The 23894-nt window shown below is 38.6% G+C and overlaps 1 protein-coding gene across 6 annotated transcripts in view; it reads right to left on the reverse strand.

The window, feature by feature from the left end:
* col8a2 (collagen, type VIII, alpha 2) overlaps positions 1 to 23894 on the reverse strand; it is a 202376-nt gene that overhangs the window by 8991 nt on the left and 169491 nt on the right. For all 6 annotated transcript variants that reach the window (XM_068215201.2, XM_073931209.1, XM_073931207.1 and 3 more), the window contains one exon: positions 2726 to 2906. In XM_068215201.2, coding sequence (XP_068071302.1) covers positions 2726 to 2873 — 148 coding nt within the window. In that variant the 5' untranslated portion in view covers positions 2874 to 2906. The remainder of the gene's footprint in view (positions 1 to 2725; positions 2907 to 23894) is intronic.

Here is a 23894-nt window from a genome sequence, read left to right on the forward strand (position 1 = left end):
TTGTCACTTCTATTGACCTCTGTTACATCTTTAGCACCTTCTGTACGTCTTTCAATCTGACACTCACCCTGGATATCTCATCAGCTCGAGGCCTTCTTGACTTGTTTTGACACACCCTTTAGGTCTGCACTGTATTGGCCTGTGAAATACTGCTCCAGACGGAGGCGACATCACCTCACCCTGATCCTCTTTCATCTCCTCTAACACTCTCACAATGCCCTTTTATATATATATATATATATATATATATATATATATATATATATATATATATATATATATATATATATATTAGGGATGTAACGGTATTGTAAATACCGTCATACCGCAATATTAATTTTTTTCGATATTACCGTAGTCGCATGAATCGGTAAAACTATAGGTCTTCAGAGAAAATTTGCACAGGCGAATGAAGCGAACGGGAGGTACCGGAAACTACAATTCCCATCAGCCCAGGCTTGGCCATAATCCCTTGCGGTCTGTTGTCGCGACAGATCCAGTAATGCGGTAATGGAGTGTGCTGCTAGAAGCGGGGATGAAAAAGCGCTGGAAAACCCTAAAGCGGGTGTTGTCGCCGCGCGCGTACTGAATAGCGGTGTTGTCGCGCGAGTTCTTATCAGCTGTGTTGTCGCGCGCGTACTGAATAGCGGTGTTGTCGCGCGAGTTCTTATCAGCTGTGTTGTTGCGCGCGTTCTAATCAGCTGTGTTGTCGCGCGCATACTGTAAAGCGGGGACGGAGGGTATGTCGCGTCGCGGGGGCACTTTTGATCATTTTGGAAGGGCACTTTCTATCCAAGACTAAAAAGGGCATGTGCACTGCACAGGTTGAGCCCTGTGTGTGCACGTGCCTGAAAGTTGGGGAATACGACTAATAATCAGTCATGGGGACTGCAGAAACACAGCACACTGTTCAGATTGATGCAGACATGAGATCTCTATCTCACTCATGGTTTGTCCTCTCGGAAAGACAATGCACAACGTTACCCACTGCTGTCAAACTGGGCCAAGTCATATCTCTCTTGTCCCAGAAACCTCAGTCCCAAATGAGAGGGTTTTTTTTTTTGTTGCAGGGGACATTGTAAATACCCAGAGATACCAGCTTTTACCAGATTATATTTATATGATAATTTTCCTTTAAACCCATCTCTATCTAAGTGAGTGAGTGATTAAATGTTGAATGTGATGAGTTTTCAACACTACTAAATTGAAACGTAATTTTTTTACATGGTTTAATATTTTTTTGTTATTAAAATTGAAGTTCCTGTTTCAAAGCTTACAGATAGGTGACTAATTTGTATGTCATTGACACTTTTGGCACTTTTTTGGAGTATTTTCATAAGTTTTGTTTTTTCCTGTAAATGATTCAATAAATACCGTACCGTGACATTCATACCGAGGTATTACCGTACCGTGAAATTCTGATACCGTTACATCCCTAATATATATATATATATATATATATATATATATATATATATATATATATATATATATATATATATATATATATATATATATATACATACATACATATATACATACATACATACATGCATACATACATACATACATACATGCATACATACATACATACATACATACATACATACATATATATATATATATATATATATATATATATATATATATATATATATATATATATATATATATATATATATATATATATATATATATATATATATATATATATATATATACTGTATTATAGAGCGAGAGAAGTCAGTGAATGGCATTCTCATTCTATCCTGACCGCCCTCCTCACCCATTCGTTGTTTACTTTCACTTCTTCCACGACTCCTCAACCCCCTTTACTTTTGTCCACAACCTCCCCCAGCCCTCCCTCTGCAACACCTTTCTATCCTCAGGTAACATGCCGGATCCGTTACCCCGATCTGTTCAGGGATCTCGCAATTCACAAATTAAGCACTGGTTTGGACAGAACATTTTTGATTGGACAAACGTTTTCCTGTGCTGCTTCCCAAATTGCATACTTCCATATTATATAGTTTGATAAAAACAGTAGGTAACACTTTATTTTGATGGTCCATTTGAGTATTAGTAGACTGTCTGCTTAATATCTGTTGATACTGCTCCTTCAACAGTTGTATGCTCCTTCAATTTACAAGTACATGTCAACTTACACTAACCCTAACAGTCTACTTACAATGTAATGAGAATTAGTTGGCATGTAGATGCAATGTAACTTAAATTCAACAAATGGACCATCAAAATAAAGTGTGACCAAACAGTATGCAAGCCAAGCAGTATGTCTGAATTCAGAGTATTGGAAAAACAGTGATTTTTAACTGTGGTTTTCAATCAGTTGAACGGTTGGAATGTGCAAGTTGCTGGAATATTGTGCTGACAAAGAGTTGAGTATGTGATGAACAGGATTCTACCCAACAAACTGTTTAGACTAGAGCAATGATTAAAGACAATGCTTTATCATCTGTTTGTTTGTCTGTATAAAAACTGGGCTCGATGGACCACAATGTAACCTCTTGTGTTTCTTCTGTATTGTTCCCTTGCTGCAAGAACATAATTTCTTTGAAAATGAGTCTTCCTGAGTCTTGGAACAATTTTGATCCTGACAGCTTTTGTTGAAAAATTTTTATGAAGCAAGCATATTTAAATGACTCAATGGATTGTTTGATGGCAAAACTACATAGATATAAATATGGATGTTAAATTGAACACTCACCGAGATACTGGCCCTTGCCTTCTCTGAAGGGAGGCCCAACAGGCCCCTTCATCATGGGCTGCACGTACTTCATCTGAGGCATAGGAGCGTAACCTCCACCAAGGGCATGATTCCCCAGGGTTAGCAGGACACAGAGCACCGTCAGCATTGTCAATGGCCTCTGGGGTCACAAGATTACAAACTGCAAAGAGAGAAAGATCATCAATTCATTGTTAGTTTTCTTTTTTACTGCAGCCTTTTACCTTTTTGTTTGTATTCATTAAAGTCATGATAAGGCTTTTCACAATAGAAATAGTTAACCCTGAGTTATTTCTAAACCTCAGTAAAGGAATTCTGGATTATTTTGCTTTTGGTTTCACAATAATCATAACTTTGTCTGTAATCCAGCATAATGATACATGAATGTTTCTTACTGTGCACTATCGACAAAAGTCTTGTAATCAATGCCAGGTGTAGGAGCAACAAACAATAACTTGACTTCTAGCTGATCATTTGGAAAAGTGGCAGAAGGTAGATTTTTTCAATGAATCATCTGTTGAACTGCATCCCAAATACTGCAGAAGACCGACTGGAACCCGCATAGACCCAAGATTCTCACAGAAATTAGAGTGGATGGCAACATCAAGAGGTGTCAAGACATTTGTGCTGCCCATTACACTACAAACTACAGGAGAGGGCAAATTCTTCAGCAGGATAGCGCTCCTGATCATACTTCAGCCTCTACATCAAAGTTACTGAAAGCAAAGAAGGTCAATGTGCTGCAGGATTGGTTTGTCCAGTCACCAGACATGAACATTATTGAGCATGTCCGGGGTAAAATGAAGGAGGAGGCATTGAAGATATATCCAAAGAAGATGAACTCTGGGAGTCCTACAAGAACGCTTTCTTTGCCATTCCAGATGACTTTATTAATAAGTTATTTGAGTCATTGCAGAGATGTATGGATGCAGTCCTCCAAGCTCATGGGAGTCACACATAATATTCATTCTTTTTCCACTGCACCATGACTTTATATTCTATACTGTACATTATTTCTGTTAAGTGTCAAGAGTTTTATATCAGCAAGGTCAGACCTTACTGCCCTAATTAAATAATTAAAAATCAAGCCATGATCATATTTTATTTAGGTAAAATAAGTATAATCTAGAGGCCTTTGCCTTTCGTATAAGCCACTTCTGATACCAAATCATCAAGTTATTATTTGTTGTTTCTAAAACTTAAATAGGCAACAAGACTTTTGTCAGGTAGTGTATAATACTAAACACTGGGTTACATCCTCATTTGCATATTTGAAGTTTTTGTATCACTGATTGGATGAATACAAGAGTTGCATATCCTCATAATATGCTGGCAGCATGTGTGTGTGTTGTATTCAAAATGCATTGTCATTCCAAGTACATTTAGTGATTATACATTTTGTAACAGCAAATACATGAATGCAAATATAAATACAGAACAGCTGAAACATTTTTAAACTAGGTTGTAAGCAACCCTTTCTTGGAGTAAAATGATTGCACATTTGATGATGAGCTTCTAACTAGTGTCTGAACATGCTTCACTTAGACTCATTCATTCATTTTTCTTTAGATTAGTCCCTTATTGATCAGAGATCATCACAGCAGAACGATTTGCCACCTATTCCAACATATTTTTTCGCAGCAGATGCAAACCAGTACTGGGAAACACCCATACACACCCATTCACACTCATACAGTATGGCCAATTTAGTTTCTCCAATTCCCCTGTAGCGCATGTCTTTGGACTGTTGGGGAATACCAGAGCATGTGGAGAAAACCCACGCGAACATGGAGAGAACATGCAAACTCCACGCAGAAATGCCAACTTTACCAGCTGGGACTCGATTCAATAACCTTCCTGTGAGGCGACAGTGCTAACTACTGAGCCAACATGCCACCCTTCTCTTTGACTCACCCACAGTTCTTTGACGTGATGATAACCCATTTCTCAATTCTGTGGTTGTTTGGTGTTCTTGTGAGGTTTTCACAGCAGTTTTTCACCCCGTGTTCTTTACTTCAAATCATCTTAGAGATCTGACCGATAATTCAGTTTCCCTTCACATAGCGTTTATGTTGGCATTCCCAACGTACTCGGTTGAATTTCAAAGTCCTCCGCCAGTCAGCATTACTGCCAGTAGGTGTAATAGTGAGTGACAGTGGCATACATAAACAGCTCTCCAAGAGGCACATGAAAGTTTCTCTCTTCTCACATATGAGCTACCAAATGCTGAGAAAATAACCCCTTAACATCGGTCCAAAACTAAAAAAGCGTAAGTAAAACCCTTCACGGTAAACTTCTGAAGTGAACTGTTATTTCAGGCCACATTTCAGTACTTCATGGAAACAATTGCAGATTGAGTTTTTGGTGTAGACAAGCAGCCATGTCAGGAGTACACTGTTTCACTCTTGAGATGCTTATAAAAAGAGCATCTTCCTTCATTGCTGGCTGTCAGACGGGTCACTAAGTAGAGTTACTGACCCTATGCAAGATACGCATGGACGATGAGCTACGGATGCCGAAGCCTAGTGTCAGTGCCTCAATGTTTAACCAGTCGCTCCCCGAGATGGCTGCAGCTGTTTGCTTTAATTTAGCGGAGGGAGGAATGATAATTCTATCCTCATGTTACCCGCGCCAAATATTTACACAGATTTGATCAGGTGCATGGGAGGGACCACTGGCTGCTAAAGAGGGGTGCTGATGGCATTACAGTGGATTATTAGTTTGGTTTACTTGCTGTGTAATGTTGCATTCTTGGGCAGCACGGGGGCTCAGTGGTCAGCACTGTGGCCTCATAGCAAGAAGGTCACTAGTTCCAGTTGGGGCAGTTGGTATTTCTGTGTGGATGTTCTACGTTTGCATGTTCTCCTCATTTCTTCTGGGTGCTCCAGTTTTCCCCCAGACCAAAGACATGCGCTATAGGTGAATTGGGTAATCTAAATTGTCCATAGGCGACGCAGTGGCGCAGTAGGTAGTGCTGTCGCCTCACAGCAAGAAGGTCGCTGGGTTGCTGGTTCGAGCCTTGGCTCAGTTGGCGTTTCTGTGTGGAGTTTGCATGTTCCCCCTGCGTTCGTGTGGGTTTTCTCCGAGTGCTCCGATTTCCCCCACAGTCCAAAGACATGCATCACAGGTGAAATGGGTAGGCTAAATTGTCCGGAATGTATGAGTGTGTGTGCGAATGATTGTGTGTGGATGTTTCCCAGAGATGGAGGGTTGTGGCTGGAAGGGCATCCACGGCGTAAAAACGTGCTGGATAAGTTGGCGGTTCATTCCGCTGTGGCGACCCCGGATTAATAAAGGGACTAAACCGACAAGAAAATCAATGAATGAATGAAATTGTCCGTAGTGTATGAGTGTGTGTGAATAATTGGTTGTTAATGGGTGTTTCCCAATAATAGGGTAGGGCAGGAAGGCCACTGCTGCGCAAAACATATGCTGGAATAGTTGGTGGTTCATTCCACTGTGGCAACCTCTGAAATAGAGACTAAGCTAAAGGTAAATAAATGAATGAATGAAAAAATGTTGCGTTCTTTTGAGTACCTGAGCTGTTTTTCACATGAACAATTGTTTTTGGTTGTTTCTGCTTGTGTTTATGGAATCAGTAGATCTAAAATGATGGTTTGTCCCTAATTATAAACATTCATAAACATAAATATTTAGTATTCTAACATGATTGTATGCTTATGTAACCCCGCCGGTCCTACGCCACCCAACCCTCTCCGAGCTGGTATCGAACTGGTGATCTTCCGCATCGGAGTCGGGTGTTCTACCAAGGAGGCTAAAGACCATGGCCTCTAGCATCTGTCGCTAGAGCACCTTTAAGGCTGATTTATACTTCTGCGTCAAACACCGGCGTATGCTACGACGCTAACGCATAGCCCTTCGCCGTGGCCGTCGGCGTCACTGATGTGCACCTCTCAAAAAATGTAACTACACGTCGCAACAACGCGTAGTGTATGCTCTGTGATTGGTCGGCTTGGTAGCGCTGACGAGTCTGGGCAGGACGACAGCCGCGCGAATGGCGCAAGCGATTGTTTACAAGTGTGGAGTCTCGTGAAGTAGCTCCGGATGAAAAGTTTTGTTCTGTGTTTACCTCATGGTTAAAGTTGTTGCACGTCTGCCAGTTCCTGCCTCAAAATGAGCGAGTTTGAGTCACTTGTACATCCAGGAAGTGTTTAGAAAAAGCAAAGCAGCAGCGAAGAAACTCGACACAGAGGAACATTTACACCTCACTGCCAACTAGCGTTTCGGAAGTGTTAATGCAGACCAACAGAGACCGCGTGCAGATGTATAAATGCACAGCCACGCGCGTTGCCTGCGCCGCGAGTAACGCCGGTCACTTCACGCAGAAGTTTAAACCAGGCTTTAGAGGTCAGAGGAGTGAGGTTTACCTGCACAACACCTACTAGCTGGCCTCCATTACACTTAGCTGAAATTATAGAACAGTTTCCTGTAGTTTGTGGTTTTGTTTTCAGTTTAAAGCAGCCATATTATGGAAAAATCAATTTTTAAGGGGTTTAAACGCAGTTGTGTGGCAAAAGTGTATGAATATAGCCAGGCTCTAATAGCACAAGTTAATAATACAAATTTTTATAATCACACTTCATAAGAACAGTCTGCAGAAACAATTAGATTGACCTTTTCCCTTTGTACATTATCAGAGGAGGAAGTCCTGCCTAATAGTGACAATCTCACTGAGGCATAGGTGTTTGCACTGCACTTCAATGATGTGACTAAAATCAGCAGACTCCACATTTAATTTGATTTCTGTTTAGTTCAATTGTGATCTTAATCAGATTAAATTGAAAAATGTTTACATGGTAGAACCTTAATCAGAGTATTGTCTTAATCGTATTAAAAAGGGTTTATTGGTGTCATGTGAATGTACTAATTGTCTGATGGACACATGTTTTTTGTTTGCTTCATTGGTTTGCTCAGTATAGTTGAGGCATGATACACAATACATTTTTCCTCTCATTGTGGTTTATTCTCTATCATTTTTTTCTTAAATTAATCCTTCAAATAATTCCTCATTCACCTTCCTCCTCCCAAACACAACAGAAACAAGTCCATTCTCAAGACGGACTATCTGTCTTGCAACTCTGGCCTCAGATCTATGATTGATTCCTGTTCAGTTGCTCCACACTTCACACCACACCTGGATGAGCTGTCCTGTGCTCTGATTGAATGTGGCAGGTAGTTTATTGATGGAAGCGTCTCCCAGTCCTTCATTTCTGCACACTGTGTTCTCTCAAGAGTGCTTTACCTGCGAAGCCTGAGAGACAGCGCTTTAAGTCTGCCGATCTTAAATTCTGTCCAAAAACACATGGACATCCTATCCGTGGCCTGCACAGTTCACAGGTTTTAGTTTGCCGTTCTCAGCGGACCTGGCCGAGCCAAGACACATTCATAACCTACCTCACTTCCTATTTCAATGTGCTGTGACAGCTGAACTCACTCTCTCGTAACCGCAGGTCTGAACACTGAAAGCCACTAGTCAGCCCGACTGCTTCTGCAAGCACCAGACCCACAGGTCAGCTCAACTTTCTCCACAGTGCCACAGCTCAGCAAGAGCCTCTTTAAATACTAGCCAAAGGTTAATGGTGCCCCTTTCTCAAATATAAAACCGTCCGCAGTATAAACAGTCACAGAGTCCTGTAAGAACCGTTTCAAAGACTGTAACACATTTGAGGCACTTTCTGTGAATAGGGTGCAATATCATGCCAGAAATCATGTCTTTCTAATTTTATCATGCTTACATTCCTTTCATATGGAAGCTCGTCTTTTTCTACTGATTAAGAAAAGATGAAATTGCAACTTATAAATGAATGACTATGTTTGCAAACATTCAGGATGCGTGTGTAGCGAGGCTTCAGAAAAAAAAAAACGGAAGTGCGTTTACAGCAAGGGAATGCCATCCGACGTGGTACAGAGTTTGTTGTTGTGTTAGAGATAGCATATTACAACAGCTTGTCACCCAGTGATAAGCACAGTGATTCAGCAAAATTAACGTTAAAGTGAGCAGCGTTCATCTGACAGGTGTATTTGCGATAGCACCCTCCCAGTAGATATTGTATAAGATTAAATGGCCAAGCAATGGCCTTCTCAATGAAACTCCAAGTGATTTTAAAAGAAAGTAAAGGCCTACAAGTCTTTGAATGCCTACAATTTTGCTCGGTGGGGTCATGTGCAAGAATTAATGTTCAATGATTACCAGATTCAAAACTTTGTAATGCTAAAAACCGAGGTTCTGCCGAGCCAAAGACAAGGAAAGAAGACCTAAATGTACAAGTCCTGAGTAATTATCAACAAGCAAAACAACTGCATTCTGACAGCGAACTGCACCTGTACGGCAGGTTATGTGGACTTACATTTTTACATTTCATTCTTAGCATTCAGCATCCTCAGTTTAATTAACCATATTTTACTGTTTTTGCTGAAATCATTGCTGCAATCAAAAACGAGTAATGTGTATGATTCAGAATAGTGTGAACTTACCTGGTATAAAATGAGAATTGTGAGTCGAGCAGTCGAGAGTTCAGCTCTCATGATGGCTGTTAGCCAAAGCTGTCTGCTGTTGGCATTAAAATCAGTGTGGTGTACAGTAAAATTTACTTAATAACTGTATAATTTTTAAAAATAACTTTAATAACTAATAAAAATTTATTTAATAACTGTATATCAGCGATATCAATGCTGTAACGATATACTGTGCAGTCCTAATATGAATGATTTAATAGATTTAGTAGTTCGCTGGAATACAGTGATTAAATATAATTCTGTTGCTCCTGGTCAACTATAATCCAGTCTTAACATTGCATATCTTTGCGATGTGACTATTGTGGATGTCCACACTGTAATATCAATGCTGAAACGATATATTGTGCCGCACCAACCAATATAAAGTGTTAAATACGTTTCAGTGGTTCAGCCTTGTGTCATTCCATTGTTTTTACATGTAATTTATTTTGTTTAGTTATATTTTTATGTTTGTATTGGTTGGGTTTTTACCACAATCTGGTCCATGTCAACAGGTCCTTTGGAAAAATTATTTCCAGAAAAAAGACATGATGTATTGAATGTTTATTTCCCCCACTATTCACCTTTTCTTCGCGTATGATTGCAAATGATTTCGTGCAGCCATTTGAATCATTTTGACTCGAGACTTCCGGTCTCACTCCCTTCCATTCATTTTTTTTAGACGTTAAAAACAGCAGGTTTTACTGCTTGATGTTGCAAACTAATATTTTCTTACTATATTACTCTACTTTGTATTGTCATACAAGCACTTGTTTGTAGAGCAGGTAGTTTGACTGTTTTCTGCCGTTTATTATTCCTAGTAATATCTCTCATAGGCAACTGAAACGAAAGTTCTAAAACAATCGCAAAACGCGATTGCAAAAGCACACTTATGCATTGCAGATTAAGGTCAATAGCTTATGAAAGTATTACAGTATACTGAGTTTTGGAATACCTTTTAAGGTGAATTGAATTGAAAGGTGCTCAAATGTGAACAAGTTCAAAACAATTAGGATGTCACACTTGTTTTTTGCTTCGTCTGCTTGTGATCGGATTGATGAAAACACATCTTAACACCAGGTGTAAACAGGGCATTAGATCATCGAATCTTGCACCGACTTCAAGGGAAGTTCACGAAAGCAGCATGCAAATGGAAAGTTAACAACAGTTAGTTTGTGCCTGTGTTGCATCAGTGGAAATCAAAAACGAAAAGTATGGCAGCGCACATGTCCATGTTAAACCACATCTGCAGAGAACCTGGTCCAAATGCAGCTCCGGCACAAGCTGGCCCGAGACATGAGGAAAAAATCCAGACATGCTCAGCCTCTCTGTGTTTTCCCAATCAGCAAGACTCCAAACGGGGCACTCTGCGTCTGTTTGCTTTGCCTAATTCACTGTGGTTCACTGGCGTTTCCCTCTTTTATCATTTTCGATTTTCGCTTTTATTGTTGTTCTTACTGGAATTTCGGTTCAAGGCTCTGCTGGGCTCCGGGAGGACAATTTTGGGCTTTGCTCTGGCCTTGAAGCCCTCCTACGGCGTGTAGCGTAGAGTGATGCTTTTTTGCAACAGTGAGCTTATAGGCCTGCGGTTAGCATCTTATTTTACTGCCGCGTAAGGATGTGCAGTCCCAAAAACTCATGCGCAAGCCTGTATAATTAGTCACGTCTGTGTGAGCATCTGTATTTGCGCTCGCTAAAAAGCTTACTTCCTCTTATTTCTCACATGTAGCTATTTCCCCCTCCCGGAAAAACACAATCACAAGGAAAGCAGGGAGGCCAAGAGTGCGAAACAGAGAGTCAGACAAACAAAAAAAGGGCAAAAACAGAATGCGCTGGTCAAGGGCAATTTTAGGAATTTTATTTTATTTTAGGGGACTCAGCTCCTTATAAGGTAAATGAATAAATAAATAAATAAATTATATATATATATATATATATATATATATATATATATATATATATATATATATATATATATATATATATATATATATATACAGTAAAATCCAACAGTCAACTTTATCAAATGAAATGAGTGTAGTTAACTCAAAATTTACTGAAAGTTAAATCTATTCATTTGAAGTGTTTTGAACATATGATTTTCAAAAGTTAAATTGCTGTCTAATATGACACCCAGATCTTTTATAGTAGAGCTAACGCTAACTTTGTATCCCTCTACTTGCAGGTTAAGCTGTGAGGTGAGTCCTCTGAACTTTCTCCATTTAAGTTGAAGTAATGAGGTATTTAATTAACTCATTACCTTTTATAACTCTTTTCAAATGAGTAGAATTGACTTTCAGTACATTTTGAGTTAACTACACTCATTTCATTTTATGAAGTTGACTGTTACAGTGTAATAATTAATAGGATTTTTTAAAATACAAGATGACACATGTTTCTGTTCTGTCTTTGTGACAGAGTACATTCACTAAGTGGTTCTGTCACTGTGTTTAATCCTTTCTGTGCATGGCTGTATGGTATAGGCTAGTTAATGCCACACACACTGTAACGTGTTTCATATTTGTTTTTCATTTTGAAATTAAAATAGCGAAATGTTCATTAAGAGGTATATTTTCGCTGGAGGAAACAGCTTTGAGGATAAGGTAAGACAGTCAGTGGTGGAAAAAGTACTGAAAAATCTTACTCAAGTAAAAGTACAATTACTTGCCTAAAAAAATGCAGTGCAAGTACAGTAAAAGTATCTGTTGTAAATATTACTCAAAGTAAGAGTAAAAAGTAGACCTTACAAATGTACTTAAGAGTAGTGAATATTATGCTGTAAAAAGCTGATGCATTTTGTGGATGTGAGTAAACGTAACATTCTGTAGTGCATTAAGTTATTGCCGAGCAGGCACACAACATCATAAGACGTTATATTAGGTTAGATTTAGGTCGCGATCAGATGACCAAAATTCAATAGCCAGTGTTTAAGGACAATGTTATTTTGATGTCCAATAATGACGTCAAATGACGATGATATTTGGTTGTTTTTAGGTTGTGTTAGAAAGTGACCAAAATTCAACATCGAGCTAACAACTTAAACCAACATCATATTGATGTCAAATACTGACATTTATTGTGAATTTAGGTTTGACGTTGGGCATTGGGTTCTGACGTCAATTCGATTTTCATCTCCAAACAAAATGCAACATCCTTACCACATTGGGGTACAACAATCTGACATCATGTGGACGTCTTATGCCTGCTGGATGTTTAAGGCCATTTTGGTCATCATACAGTAAACATCCATCATCTTCTAAGTCTCTAGGTCAATACGTGTAAAGATTTAAAACATCTTCTAGGACACTTTTGATGCACTTTTAATAAGATGAAAGGAAAAGTAGACATTTATAAAACTACTTAATTAATTACAATTCCTGAGAAAAACACACTTGATTACAGTAATTTGAGTATTTGTAATTTATTACCTTACACCACTGGAGACAGTAGATAAGAAACCTGATTGCTCCTCCATGACATTGGGGTACAAGTGATACAAGTGTATCTATAGCAAAGAACTACAAATAAGCAGTGCTCTCGCTCTGCACAGCTGTGGTTTTGCTGATCAAATGAAAAAGGAAAGAAGGCCGCCATTTTCATATCAAATTTAAAACAGACTGAGGTGCTAATTTAGTGTACAGTTTGTGAGCTAATTGCAAAAGTTTTAGGGGGCCTGAGTAGAAATATAGGGAGGGCTACAGCCCGCCCTAAAATAGACCTGGCAACGTCCATGGCGCTGGTACAGCCAACTTGGTTAGTTGTTGAATAGTTGGCTGTTGTTGATGGTGGTCGGGGGCGAATGGCTGAGCCTTCTTTGGAGGGGGGTTGTGGCATTGTGGCTTGGATAATTGCAATGTTTTTAACTATGTGCCCTGCTCTGAGCAGGCGTCTTCACACTCGAAATGATGAAAATCAGACATTACCCCGGTTCCACAGGCCGGCGCAATCTGTTTATCTAATGTTTTTCTTGAAAAGCTCTGCAGACGCAGTAAAAAACTCTCATGCAATCTGTCTGGCCAAGCACTCGGCCATGCATGCGCACTCTCTGTGTTTACAGTGCACAGCTGAGGTCTAAAACATAGATATGCACATAATAATGGGTGACTGCCAAATGTCTATAAGGAGCTTCTGAGTAACCAAAGCCAGTCGTGAGCATCCAAGGCAAAACCATGTAAAAGAACAATAAAAAAGCAGCAATTTGGCAAATTGTCGTAAAATGTTTTACCTAAAACAGATTTTTAAAGAAGTCAGTTGCACGTAAGAATTCAGGGTAACAGCTAGAAAAATTCGAAACAGAAACTGTTTAAAGAGCAGAAAAGGAAATAAGGAAGCGTTCGCCCCAGACATTACAAACTTTATGGCTTTCCCATGGTGAGTCGGGCCTTTTAAATCAGCAAATAACAGAACAATAATTCACCAAGACCAAAAATGAGCTTTAAAAGCATATCCGTGTAATTCACCTCTAACCAGACTTATGAAACTCAATCAGAAAGTGGAATGTTCTCATACAGGTCCTTGTATGAAAACAGGAAAATAAGAAGTGAAAAAAACACATACCGCATCGCTTTTCACTATACCACTTACTGCATGCTGGCAGAAAATTAGGCAAAACACTGTGGAGGCCAAAACCCACTCGCAGTAATCTCTAAAATCAACATGGCAGCTCAGGTGGTAACCAAGACACCAAAACTGAGCGAGCCACAAGTAAATAGCTCAAAAGTAAGCTATCCCCACTTTTCATCACCTTAAATCAAATGGCTCTTTCCAAGATGTTTGAGAAATGCACACTTCAGGTCTCCAGCGAAACCCACAAACAGCCCACAGGGAGCCCACTGTAAGACAACTCAGGTGTTTAAGTTTATATACCCTTTTGGAAATAAAACAAGAAGAGGTTAACAACATAGAACTTACATAAATGTGTGCATGTTAAAAGCTGGGGACCACTTGAACATTATTCAGATCAATTGTCATTTTCTGGACAAACATACAGACATAAAGACAGATAGATGGATGGACGGATGGATAAATGGATAAATAGATAGACAGACAAACGGAGTAAACAGATAGATAGAAAGATAGATGAATAGATAGACATATGTCTAGACAGACAGACAGACAGACAGACAGACAGACAGACAGACAGACAGACAGACAGACAGATGGATAGATAAATAGACAGTCAGACAGACAGACAGACAGACACAGTTGGATAGATAAATAGACAGACAGACAGACAGACAGACAGACAGACAGACAGACAGACAGACAGACAGACAGATAGATAGATAGATAGATAGATAGATAGATAGATAGATAGATAGATAGATAGATAGATAGATAGATAGATAGATAGATAGATAGATAGATAGATAGATAGAGACAGACAGACAGACAGACAGTTAGAAAGATAGATAGATATATAGACAGACAGATAGACAGATAGATAAAAAGAAAGATAGATAGATAGATAGACATATAGGCAGAAAAACAGACAAATAAATAGACAAACAGACAGACAGACAGTTAGAAAGATAGATAGACATACAGGCAGACAGACAGATAAATAGATAGATAGATAGATAGATAGATAGATAGATAGATAGATAGATAGATAGATAGATAGATAGATAGATAGATAGATAGATAGATAGATAGATAGAAAGATAGATAGATAGATAGATAGATAGATAGATAGATAGATAGATAGATAGATAGATAGATAGATAGATAGATAGATAGATAGATAGATAGATAGATAGATAGATAGATAGATAGATAGAGACAGGCAGACAGACAGACAGTTAGAAAGATAGATAGATATATAGACAGACAGATAGACAGATAGATAAAAAGAAAGATAGATAGATAGACATATAGGCAGAAAGACAGACAGACAGACAGACAGACAGTTAGAAAGATAGATAGACATACAGGCAGACAGACAGATAAATAGATAGATAGATAGATAGATAGATAGATAGATAGATAGATAGATAGATAGATAGATAGAAAGATAGATAGATAGATAGATAGATAGATAGATAGATAGATAGATAGATAGATAGATAGATAGATAGATAGATAGATAGATAGATAGAGACAGGCAGACAGACAGACAGTTAGAAAGATAGATAGATATATAGACAGACAGATAGACAGATAGATAAAAAGAAAGATAGATAGATAGACATATAGGCAGAAAGACAGACAGACAGACAGACAGACAGTTAGAAAGATAGATAGACATACAGGCAGACAGACAGATAAATAGATAGATAGATAGATAGATAGATAGATAGATAGATAGATAGATAGATAGATAGATAGACAGACATTTAGGCAGACAGACAGATAGATAAATAGACAGACAGACACACATAGACAGATAGACAGACTGACAGAAAAACAGACAGACAGACAAACAGAGAACCAAATGCGCCAGAACACCTTAGATCCCTGATGTAAAGCGAAGGTGGTCGCAAGACTAAAGGTATCTGAGCAGTTGACCATAATAATAGTAATAATAATAATAATAATAATAATAATAATAATAATAATAATAATATATATATATATATATATTCATCTAACATACATACTCTAATTTGCTGTGTGGCTCCGGTTTTCCCAACAAGTCCAAAGACATGTGCTATACTGTAGATGAATTGGGTAAGCCAAATTGTCTGTGGTGTATGTGTGTGAATGAGAGTATATGGGTGTTTCCCAGTGATGGGTTGCAGCTGGAAGGGAATCCGCAGCGTATGCTGCGTATGATATACAACATATGCTGAATAAGTTGGCAGTTCCTTCCGCTGTGGAGACCCCTGATTAGTAAAGGGACTAAGCCGAAAAGAAAATGAATGAATGAAATATTTATTATAGAGTGACATGGTGGCTCAGTGGTTAGCACTGTCGCCTCAGCAAAAAGGTCACTGGTTCGAGTCCCAGCTGGGCCAGTTGGCATTTCAGTGTGGAGTTTGCATGTTCTCCCTGTGGTTATGTGGGTTTCTTCTGGGTGAAGTTTAAAGACATGCGGTATAAGTAAAAGGAAACAAAATTGGCTGTATGAGTGTGTGTGTGTGAATGTGAGAGTGTATGGGTGTTTCTAAGTACTGGTTTGCTGCTGGATTGGCATCCACTGCGTTAAACATATGCTGGAATAATTGGCGGTTCATTCCGCTGTGGCAACACCTAATAAAAAAGGGACTAAGCCAAAGAAAAATGAATGAAATATTTATTAAAGCTTTCAATGAACATAAATGAGAGTGTGTCTGTGTGTGGCATGTGAGACTGTGTTTGCGCAGTACAGGCACTTGTCTGTTTGATAGGCACCATGTTTATGGAGTCAGCGAGAAAGACGGAAATTGGGTCTGAGAGTTTTATTTCATAAATCAACTTTTCAGCACGGGCTAAATCTCAAGAGAGACCAAACGGTGCTTAACCTGTAACTGCCTCCCCATCTGCCAATCTTATATATCACTTCTCCTCCCCCCTATATACACACTATGTCACCCGCTACCTTAGTAACTCTACAGCACTGCGCAAATATTTAGGAACGCTGCTCTCGCTTTCAAAACACTGCACATTAACTTTCTCTGATTGCACGGCGTATTAGCAGCCACCGTGACTTTAGCCCACTGTGGATATTAAAACCGAGGTATGCCTCTCAGACGGCTGTTCTCAGACACGTTGACCTACAGAGCAGGTCTCAAAAGCCGGTGGTTAATATGCAGCCGTCCTCCTGCTGCGACTACATTTAACAGAATCGTTCAATAAATCATCCATTTAATGCTGTCAGGGTCCTGCTGAGGTGTGACTTAAGCTGTTTACGCTGCCATTTTGTTCAGTTTTTCCATCAACGGGGGCCTCTGACTTTACCCAAGGGCCCCGTAGACGTTATGCAACAGCCCCAATGCTGACGCTCCTGTCAAGTGAAGTGACAGATAAACAGCGACACTTCTACTGTTTAACGTCTTCAAATGTGGTTTGTGGAGAACATGTTTTTTTTTTTCTCAAGTAGCTCCCTCTATCTCGGCCCTGAGGAAATGTTCTCTTAGACATACTGTAGTAAATAACGGACACGATTCATCTGAGCTGTCTCCAGTTCTTGGCTTCGTGAGCGATGCACATACCTTTCATAGTCTCGGGAATATAACAAAAGTGTTTTACTCAGACACACATGTGTGGCATGCAAGAAGTGAGTGTTTAGGTTACACCAACTGGACCATTAGCACATGTGTGTCCTATAACTTTTAATGGAGGAATAGCTTCAGGTTCAAGCAGAAATTGGCCACTGGATTGTCTGGGGTGCATTGTTTGAGTACATATAAAAGTCATGTAGTAGCCCCTATCCATCCATCCATCCATTCATTAATTTTCCTTTCTCTTAATCCCTTTATTTATCAGGGGTAACTAAGGCGGAATGAACCGCCAACTATTTCAGCATGTTTTATGCAGCGGATGCCCTTCCAGCCACAACCCAGAAATGGAAAACACCCATACACATACCTGTCAACCCTCCCGTTTTTCCCGGGATTCTCCCGTATTTTACTGTTCTATCCCGCTATCATCCTGTAAAGGTATTTTCCCGTATTTCTCCCGTATTTTCAGTCTTTCTCTGAACAGCCAAACCTCCCCATACGCAACCCATACTGCCGAACCACCAGGGGTCGCCACTTGCTCTAAAACGTGAGTCTTCTGTGCTTTTGCTTTGTTTAGGAATGTAAAACACTTATAATAAATATTAAAATAAATAACAATAAATATTAAAAACGGCGCGATTCCATTTCCTTTTGATTACAGGTGCCTATATAATCCTCAAAACAGTCATATAATGGTGCATGACTGTCAGCTGACGCGCTCCATTGTGATAAACAGATGCTGTTTCCCAAACGGATTCTGTACACGCGATTTTAAGCGGAGAGAAAGTCTGGCTTTTGTGTGCGTGTTTAAACAGACAAACATACAACAGCTAATGAGATTAATAGCTTGATTCCCTTTAATTATAATAGCTATTCATTTTAATAAGCTGAACTGTTTGCTAATGTATTTGCTGCTAATGTATACATTTATTTTTCTTTTGTTAATAATAATTTTAAAACATATTACCGACCATTAAGGGGGGAGAGATCCCTTACCATGGTGGGCATATCCCTTATTTTCACATCCCAATGTTGACAGGTATGCCCATACAGTCATCACACACATACACTCCAATTTGGTTTCTTCAGTTCACCTATAATGTATGTCTTTGGACTGTTGGGGAAACCAGAGCACCCAGAGGAAACCCACACAAACATGGGGAGAACATGCAAACCACACACAGAAACGCCAACTGACCCAGCCGGGACTCGAACAAACGACTATTTTGCTGTAAGGTGACAGTGCTAACCACCAAGCAATTTTGTGTTTTATTGACATCTAAACACAGATAATAAATTAAGAGTAATATTGGGCTATCAATGAAAATCAAAAATAGTCTAAACTAGACTAGAGATCATACAGATAGATTAGACACTTCTCAAGTGTAGTCATATTCATGTCTATTTGATGATTAGGCTATTTTTGGACTATTGTTATGCTGAGTTCACACTAAATGCAGAGCTCTGTATCACTTGGTCTGGTTTACTTTTGGTCTAGTTTTTCACCTCTGGCTAATTATTTGAACTTGCACATTAGACCAATTCACAGACTATAGAATACACAAGACTTGTCACTCGTATAGTTTTGAATGGGAAAAACGTAACTGTCAATAGCCCCGCCGACTAGTACAGGAGCCAATCAGCAATCACTATAGAATGACGATTTTACGGGGAGAAGCTCGGAGCAGGCGTGTGTTTTACGACAGTTTTTTGTAGTCAACAAACACACTGAAATCTTAATAAATATTTGCTTCACAGATATAAGAAACATATCCACATAAAGCTTGACATCAGCACTTTTAAATGAACTAACTACACTTAAAAACAAAAGTTTTTTGGTTTTGTAATCTGTATAAAACGAACACGAGGTACAGTCAGTCCAGTCAAATGCACATCACATGACAGCAACTACTCAAACGCCGACAAACTTGTAAACAAAGAGTCGCTGTCATATCTGGAGGAGCTTCGTCATCAAGACCGAGTTGTGAATTACTTCTGAAGACTAGCACAATTACAGGATCACTATTCAGAGGATAATAATGTGTAACACAGCTATAAATGAGGTTGGTGTCGGGATCTCGTTCCTTTCGAGTGTGCATGTGCATTAGCTTGGGCAACCTGAAAAAATCAGATTGAAACGTTTAGAAAGCTTAAGAAGACAGTTGTGGTTTCATTTTATTGGTGATTCCGTATATGTAATATAATCATAACTATTTTGGAGAATTAGATTGGTTTTTTTATTTATTCAGACAAAATGCATACTGCTCGAGATGCGTTTTAAAGATGGTCACTGAGTGAAATGACTTGCCTTTAAGGGACTTTGACACAATTGAGTCACATTTACTAGGTGATAGTTGAAAATATTGGCCTGCTATACATAGTACAGGAAACAGTAGTTTATGAGCTTCTTTCATCAGTTGAACACGAAAAGAGATATTTAAAAAAAGAATGCTGGTTGCTGGAATCCATCGGCGTCCATAGTAGGAAAAAAATTACTATGGAAGTCATTGACTGTGTCTTTTTTCAGAGGCTGCATCTTCCGAAGGATGGAGATTTTAAAGGTGGGAAGTCCAAACAAGTTAAACCGAGCATTTAGAAATGAGAAAATCTAGCCTACAGAGGACAGATCTTGTCATCTAGTGACCGTAACTGCTGCCGCTAAAAAGCGCTAATAAAATGTGTCTTTATTTTCAAAGTGATTTTAAAATGTATTTTAAGTCTTGTAACGTATTTTAAGATTTGAAGGCAAAACAAGGTTTACAAAAGCTGGATATATATTTTCTTTGATCCATACATGTACATTAAAAATGTAAACTGTCTATAAAATCACTTTTTATTAAGACCTGTCATACTCTTTTTGTTTTTACCCATGTGTTTAGATTTCCAAGTAAAATTAAACCTAATTCATATATTCAACCCAAAGTTCTATTTTAAAAACTTCCTGTGATTCACACAATGAATCGTGGGATGTTCGAGATTGTGAACGATCCACCGTTTGTATCTTGATTACCTGAGATTACCAGAGGCTGCATTTAAAGGAGCCTTCAAATAAATAAATAAAAGAGATAGCTTTTGTCACACTGCGATGAAGCAGCACCCTTCGAATGCATCCTTTGTAGGATGCAGCCTCTGAAATAAGACACAGCTAATAGGTGCTCAGCAGCCTGCATATTTCAATATATCTTTATTTGTGTTCAACAAAAGAAAGTCAAACAAGTTTTGAACAATTAAAGGTGTTTAAATTATGAGGTAATTTTTGGGTGAATTATCCAAAAGGATAAAAAAAAACATATGCTGTCACTGACATTAGTTTATGACTAGTCATGGTAATCAGGTATTTTGCTTATATTCTTATTAAGAGATACCGTTCCACTTTCCCACTGACTTAAGTGTTTTTCATTTTGTCTTCATAATTTGATGCGGTTCAATTGAGTTCCGATCCAAGGGATCAGTCAAATATGTTTCGGTTTGTAAACATAGCCCAAAGACTAACTGGCTGGCGCTTGTGGAAGGTTGATGATTGTAGGTAAGCACACAAACGAATGTCTCCCACTTTATTCTCCCTCACACATTGGTCTTATATAAGACCCATTGATTTTTTTCCAAATCATCTTCATGAATTCATTAACAAACTATTCTGCATTTTATTCCATCATGATGGAAAACAAAGCAGGGCATTTGAGTTAAGCATGCTGAAAGCTTTAAGAGAAAGAGAAATGGCTGTGGAGAGAGAAATAGTAATAAGAATAAAGCCCAGTCTCCAACTGAGAGCCACTTTGTTTTGTTAATTGCGAAGAAATATCTGATTAAGACAGCTCCAAATACAATCCAGGTGTCAGCTAAAAAAATCAGCTTAGTTTACAGGAAAACGCTCACATTCTTTCCTACTTCACATGAAAATGAAAAAAGAGGTTTAAAGGCGCCGTCATCAGGACTGATACCTGGAGGGACAGTTTAATTAAAGCATATAAAACAAATGCTTGATAAATAGAATGAACGTTGTATAATATGTCATGTGTGAAACTTTTAAATAAGACCATTTGATATGCTTATAATCCTTGTATATCACCAATTATACTCAGTATATAAAATAGCAACAGGACTAGATGCAGGAGCAGTATTTGGTTCATTGGAATGACCTGTGCTCTGGCTGTATTCCTGCTGTGTGTCTGGGTTTGTCTGCCCTCCTCTTTCCTCAGACACAATCTGATCCCCATGTCCTTCCTCACCTGCTCTGTCAACACACTCTGTTTTTCCCCTTACCACTTTTTCTTTCTCTTTCTATCTCCCTTTCCCTTTCCCTCTCTCCCTCTCTCTCCTCTTTCAAATTATCCATCTTTTTTTGAGGTTGAGCTGGCGGTCTCTTTATTACTTCTCTACACTCCACAGTTCTTTCCTTTTCTCTACTTTCTACTTATCTTTTTATTTTAACTACAAAGACGTTTTCATAACTCAACATCTGATTCCTCACAACACATCCCATAACTTTCACGAGTTAGGTCAGTAGGTGGAGAGTTTTGTGAAAGTGACGCTAACATTCACATTGTTTACGCTATAAAAAATACAAACAATTGCTCCTTGTCTACATCGGATAAAGGTTGAAAGTGGAAAAGCTTAAAGCACATTTATGGCATTTATAGTACAATTCGGTGCAGTACAGTATGCATTTATGTCTGTTTACGATGTCAAAGTTGTAGCAAACAGTATGGAACCCGACTAGTGTATTTGGTGTCATCCTGCAATGAATCAGTATACAACGAAGATGAGGATCCAAATGCAGTTTATTAAAAGAGTTGTCAGGCAGGCAAAGGTCAAAACAGGGACAGACAGGAGAATGCAGGTAATTGCAGGTCCAAAACACGGCAAGATATGCTTCGTAATGCTCATTTACAGTTTACAAGACTCAGCAATGATGTGTTTGTGCTGTTTTTATAGTCAATCTGATTAGTCCATCATGAGCTTCCAGCTGTGTGTGTTTAGTCCGGGGGAAATCAGGAACTGGTGTGTGTGAGGTGCAGAACGGGTGTTGTAGTTCCATTGTTCTCGGATTGATGAGAATCTTAATACTATATAAAAACAGGCTTTTTAAATCAGACATTTTTAATGATTCTGCAACAAAACACCAACTTGTTTACAATGTGGATTGCCTTGTTGTTTTAGAATTCAATGGTTTGCTTCATTTGAAGCAGTTAGAAGCTAACTGGTAGGAAAGATTTTTGATAAAATTGTAGTTTGTTCCTCACACAAAATATTTCTTAGCTATTTAAATTTTGAAAACTTGATATACAGCCAAACTTTAGATTTGTGTTTTTAAACATCAGTGCCACTGAACTATGCAATTGCATGGAAAAATAAAAATTGATGTAATGATGAACCCCGAACAAACTCGATTAAAATATATGAGGATTCAAATCAGTTGAGATGTCAAACAAATCAATCGCGAGTAGTTTTACTCCAATTTACTCCAAGTTAGTTTTAATTTACTAACTGGCTGTCTTTAGAAAAGTTTACATTTTGTTCTCTGTTCATCTTGCCTCTGAATGATACATATTAAAGTGTTGTTGCTTTGATTATAGCGCGGTAACCTAGGAAACACTATATCACTACTGTTCATAAGCGCCACCAACTGGCAGAGTGAACCATTCGGTTTGTCTAATGTTTTCTTCATTCTGACCATTTTTTTTTCTAAATACAGTTTAAATTAACAGTTGATAAACAAAGTGCTCATGCTGGATCTTTGTTCGAATTATCATCAAAGTCAGAGTCCCTGTAATCTATAGTCTTTGTTAATGCAGTGGTTGCCTCTAATTTTAAATAGAAAGTGCACAAACAAAGCCTTACTTTGTTTAAATGAAGACATTTATTTCAATCTGTTGCTTACTTATTCGATTTGGGGTTTATTTTAAAATTTTAGATTAGTTTTATTTTGATGGTCCATTTGAGCATTAGTAGACTGTCTGACTGGCTTAATATCTGTTGATGCTGCTCCTTCAACAGGCATTTAACTGACTATAAGAAACTTTGCAAGTACATGTTAACTTACACTAACTCTAACCCCAACCTATCAGTCTACTTATAATCTACTGAGAATTAGTAGGCATGTAGATGCAATGTCACTTAAATTCAACAAACGGACCATCAAAATAAATTGTGACCTTTGGTTCAAGTACCAGTTCTCACTATTAACTTGTGGCTTATTACCTGCCTATTATTCAAATATTGTCTGTTTATTTGTACTTATAAAGAACATTTTCTGCATGATCTTATTCTACATCCCCAATCCTACCCAATACACCAGGGGTGTCAAACTCAATTCCTGGAGGGCCGAAGCCCTGCACAGTTTAGTTCCAACCCTGCTCCAACACACTTACCTGTAGGTTTCAAACAAGCCTGAAGGACTCAATTAGTTTGATCAGGTGTGTTTAATTAGGGTTGGAACTAAACTGTGCAGAGCTGCGGCCCTTTTGGAACTGAGTTTGACACCTGTGCAATAC

The sequence above is a fragment of the Danio rerio genome, chromosome 19 (assembly GCF_049306965.1).
Source record: "Danio rerio strain Tuebingen ecotype United States chromosome 19, GRCz12tu, whole genome shotgun sequence".
Classification (NCBI taxonomy): Eukaryota; Metazoa; Chordata; class Actinopteri; order Cypriniformes; family Danionidae; genus Danio; species Danio rerio.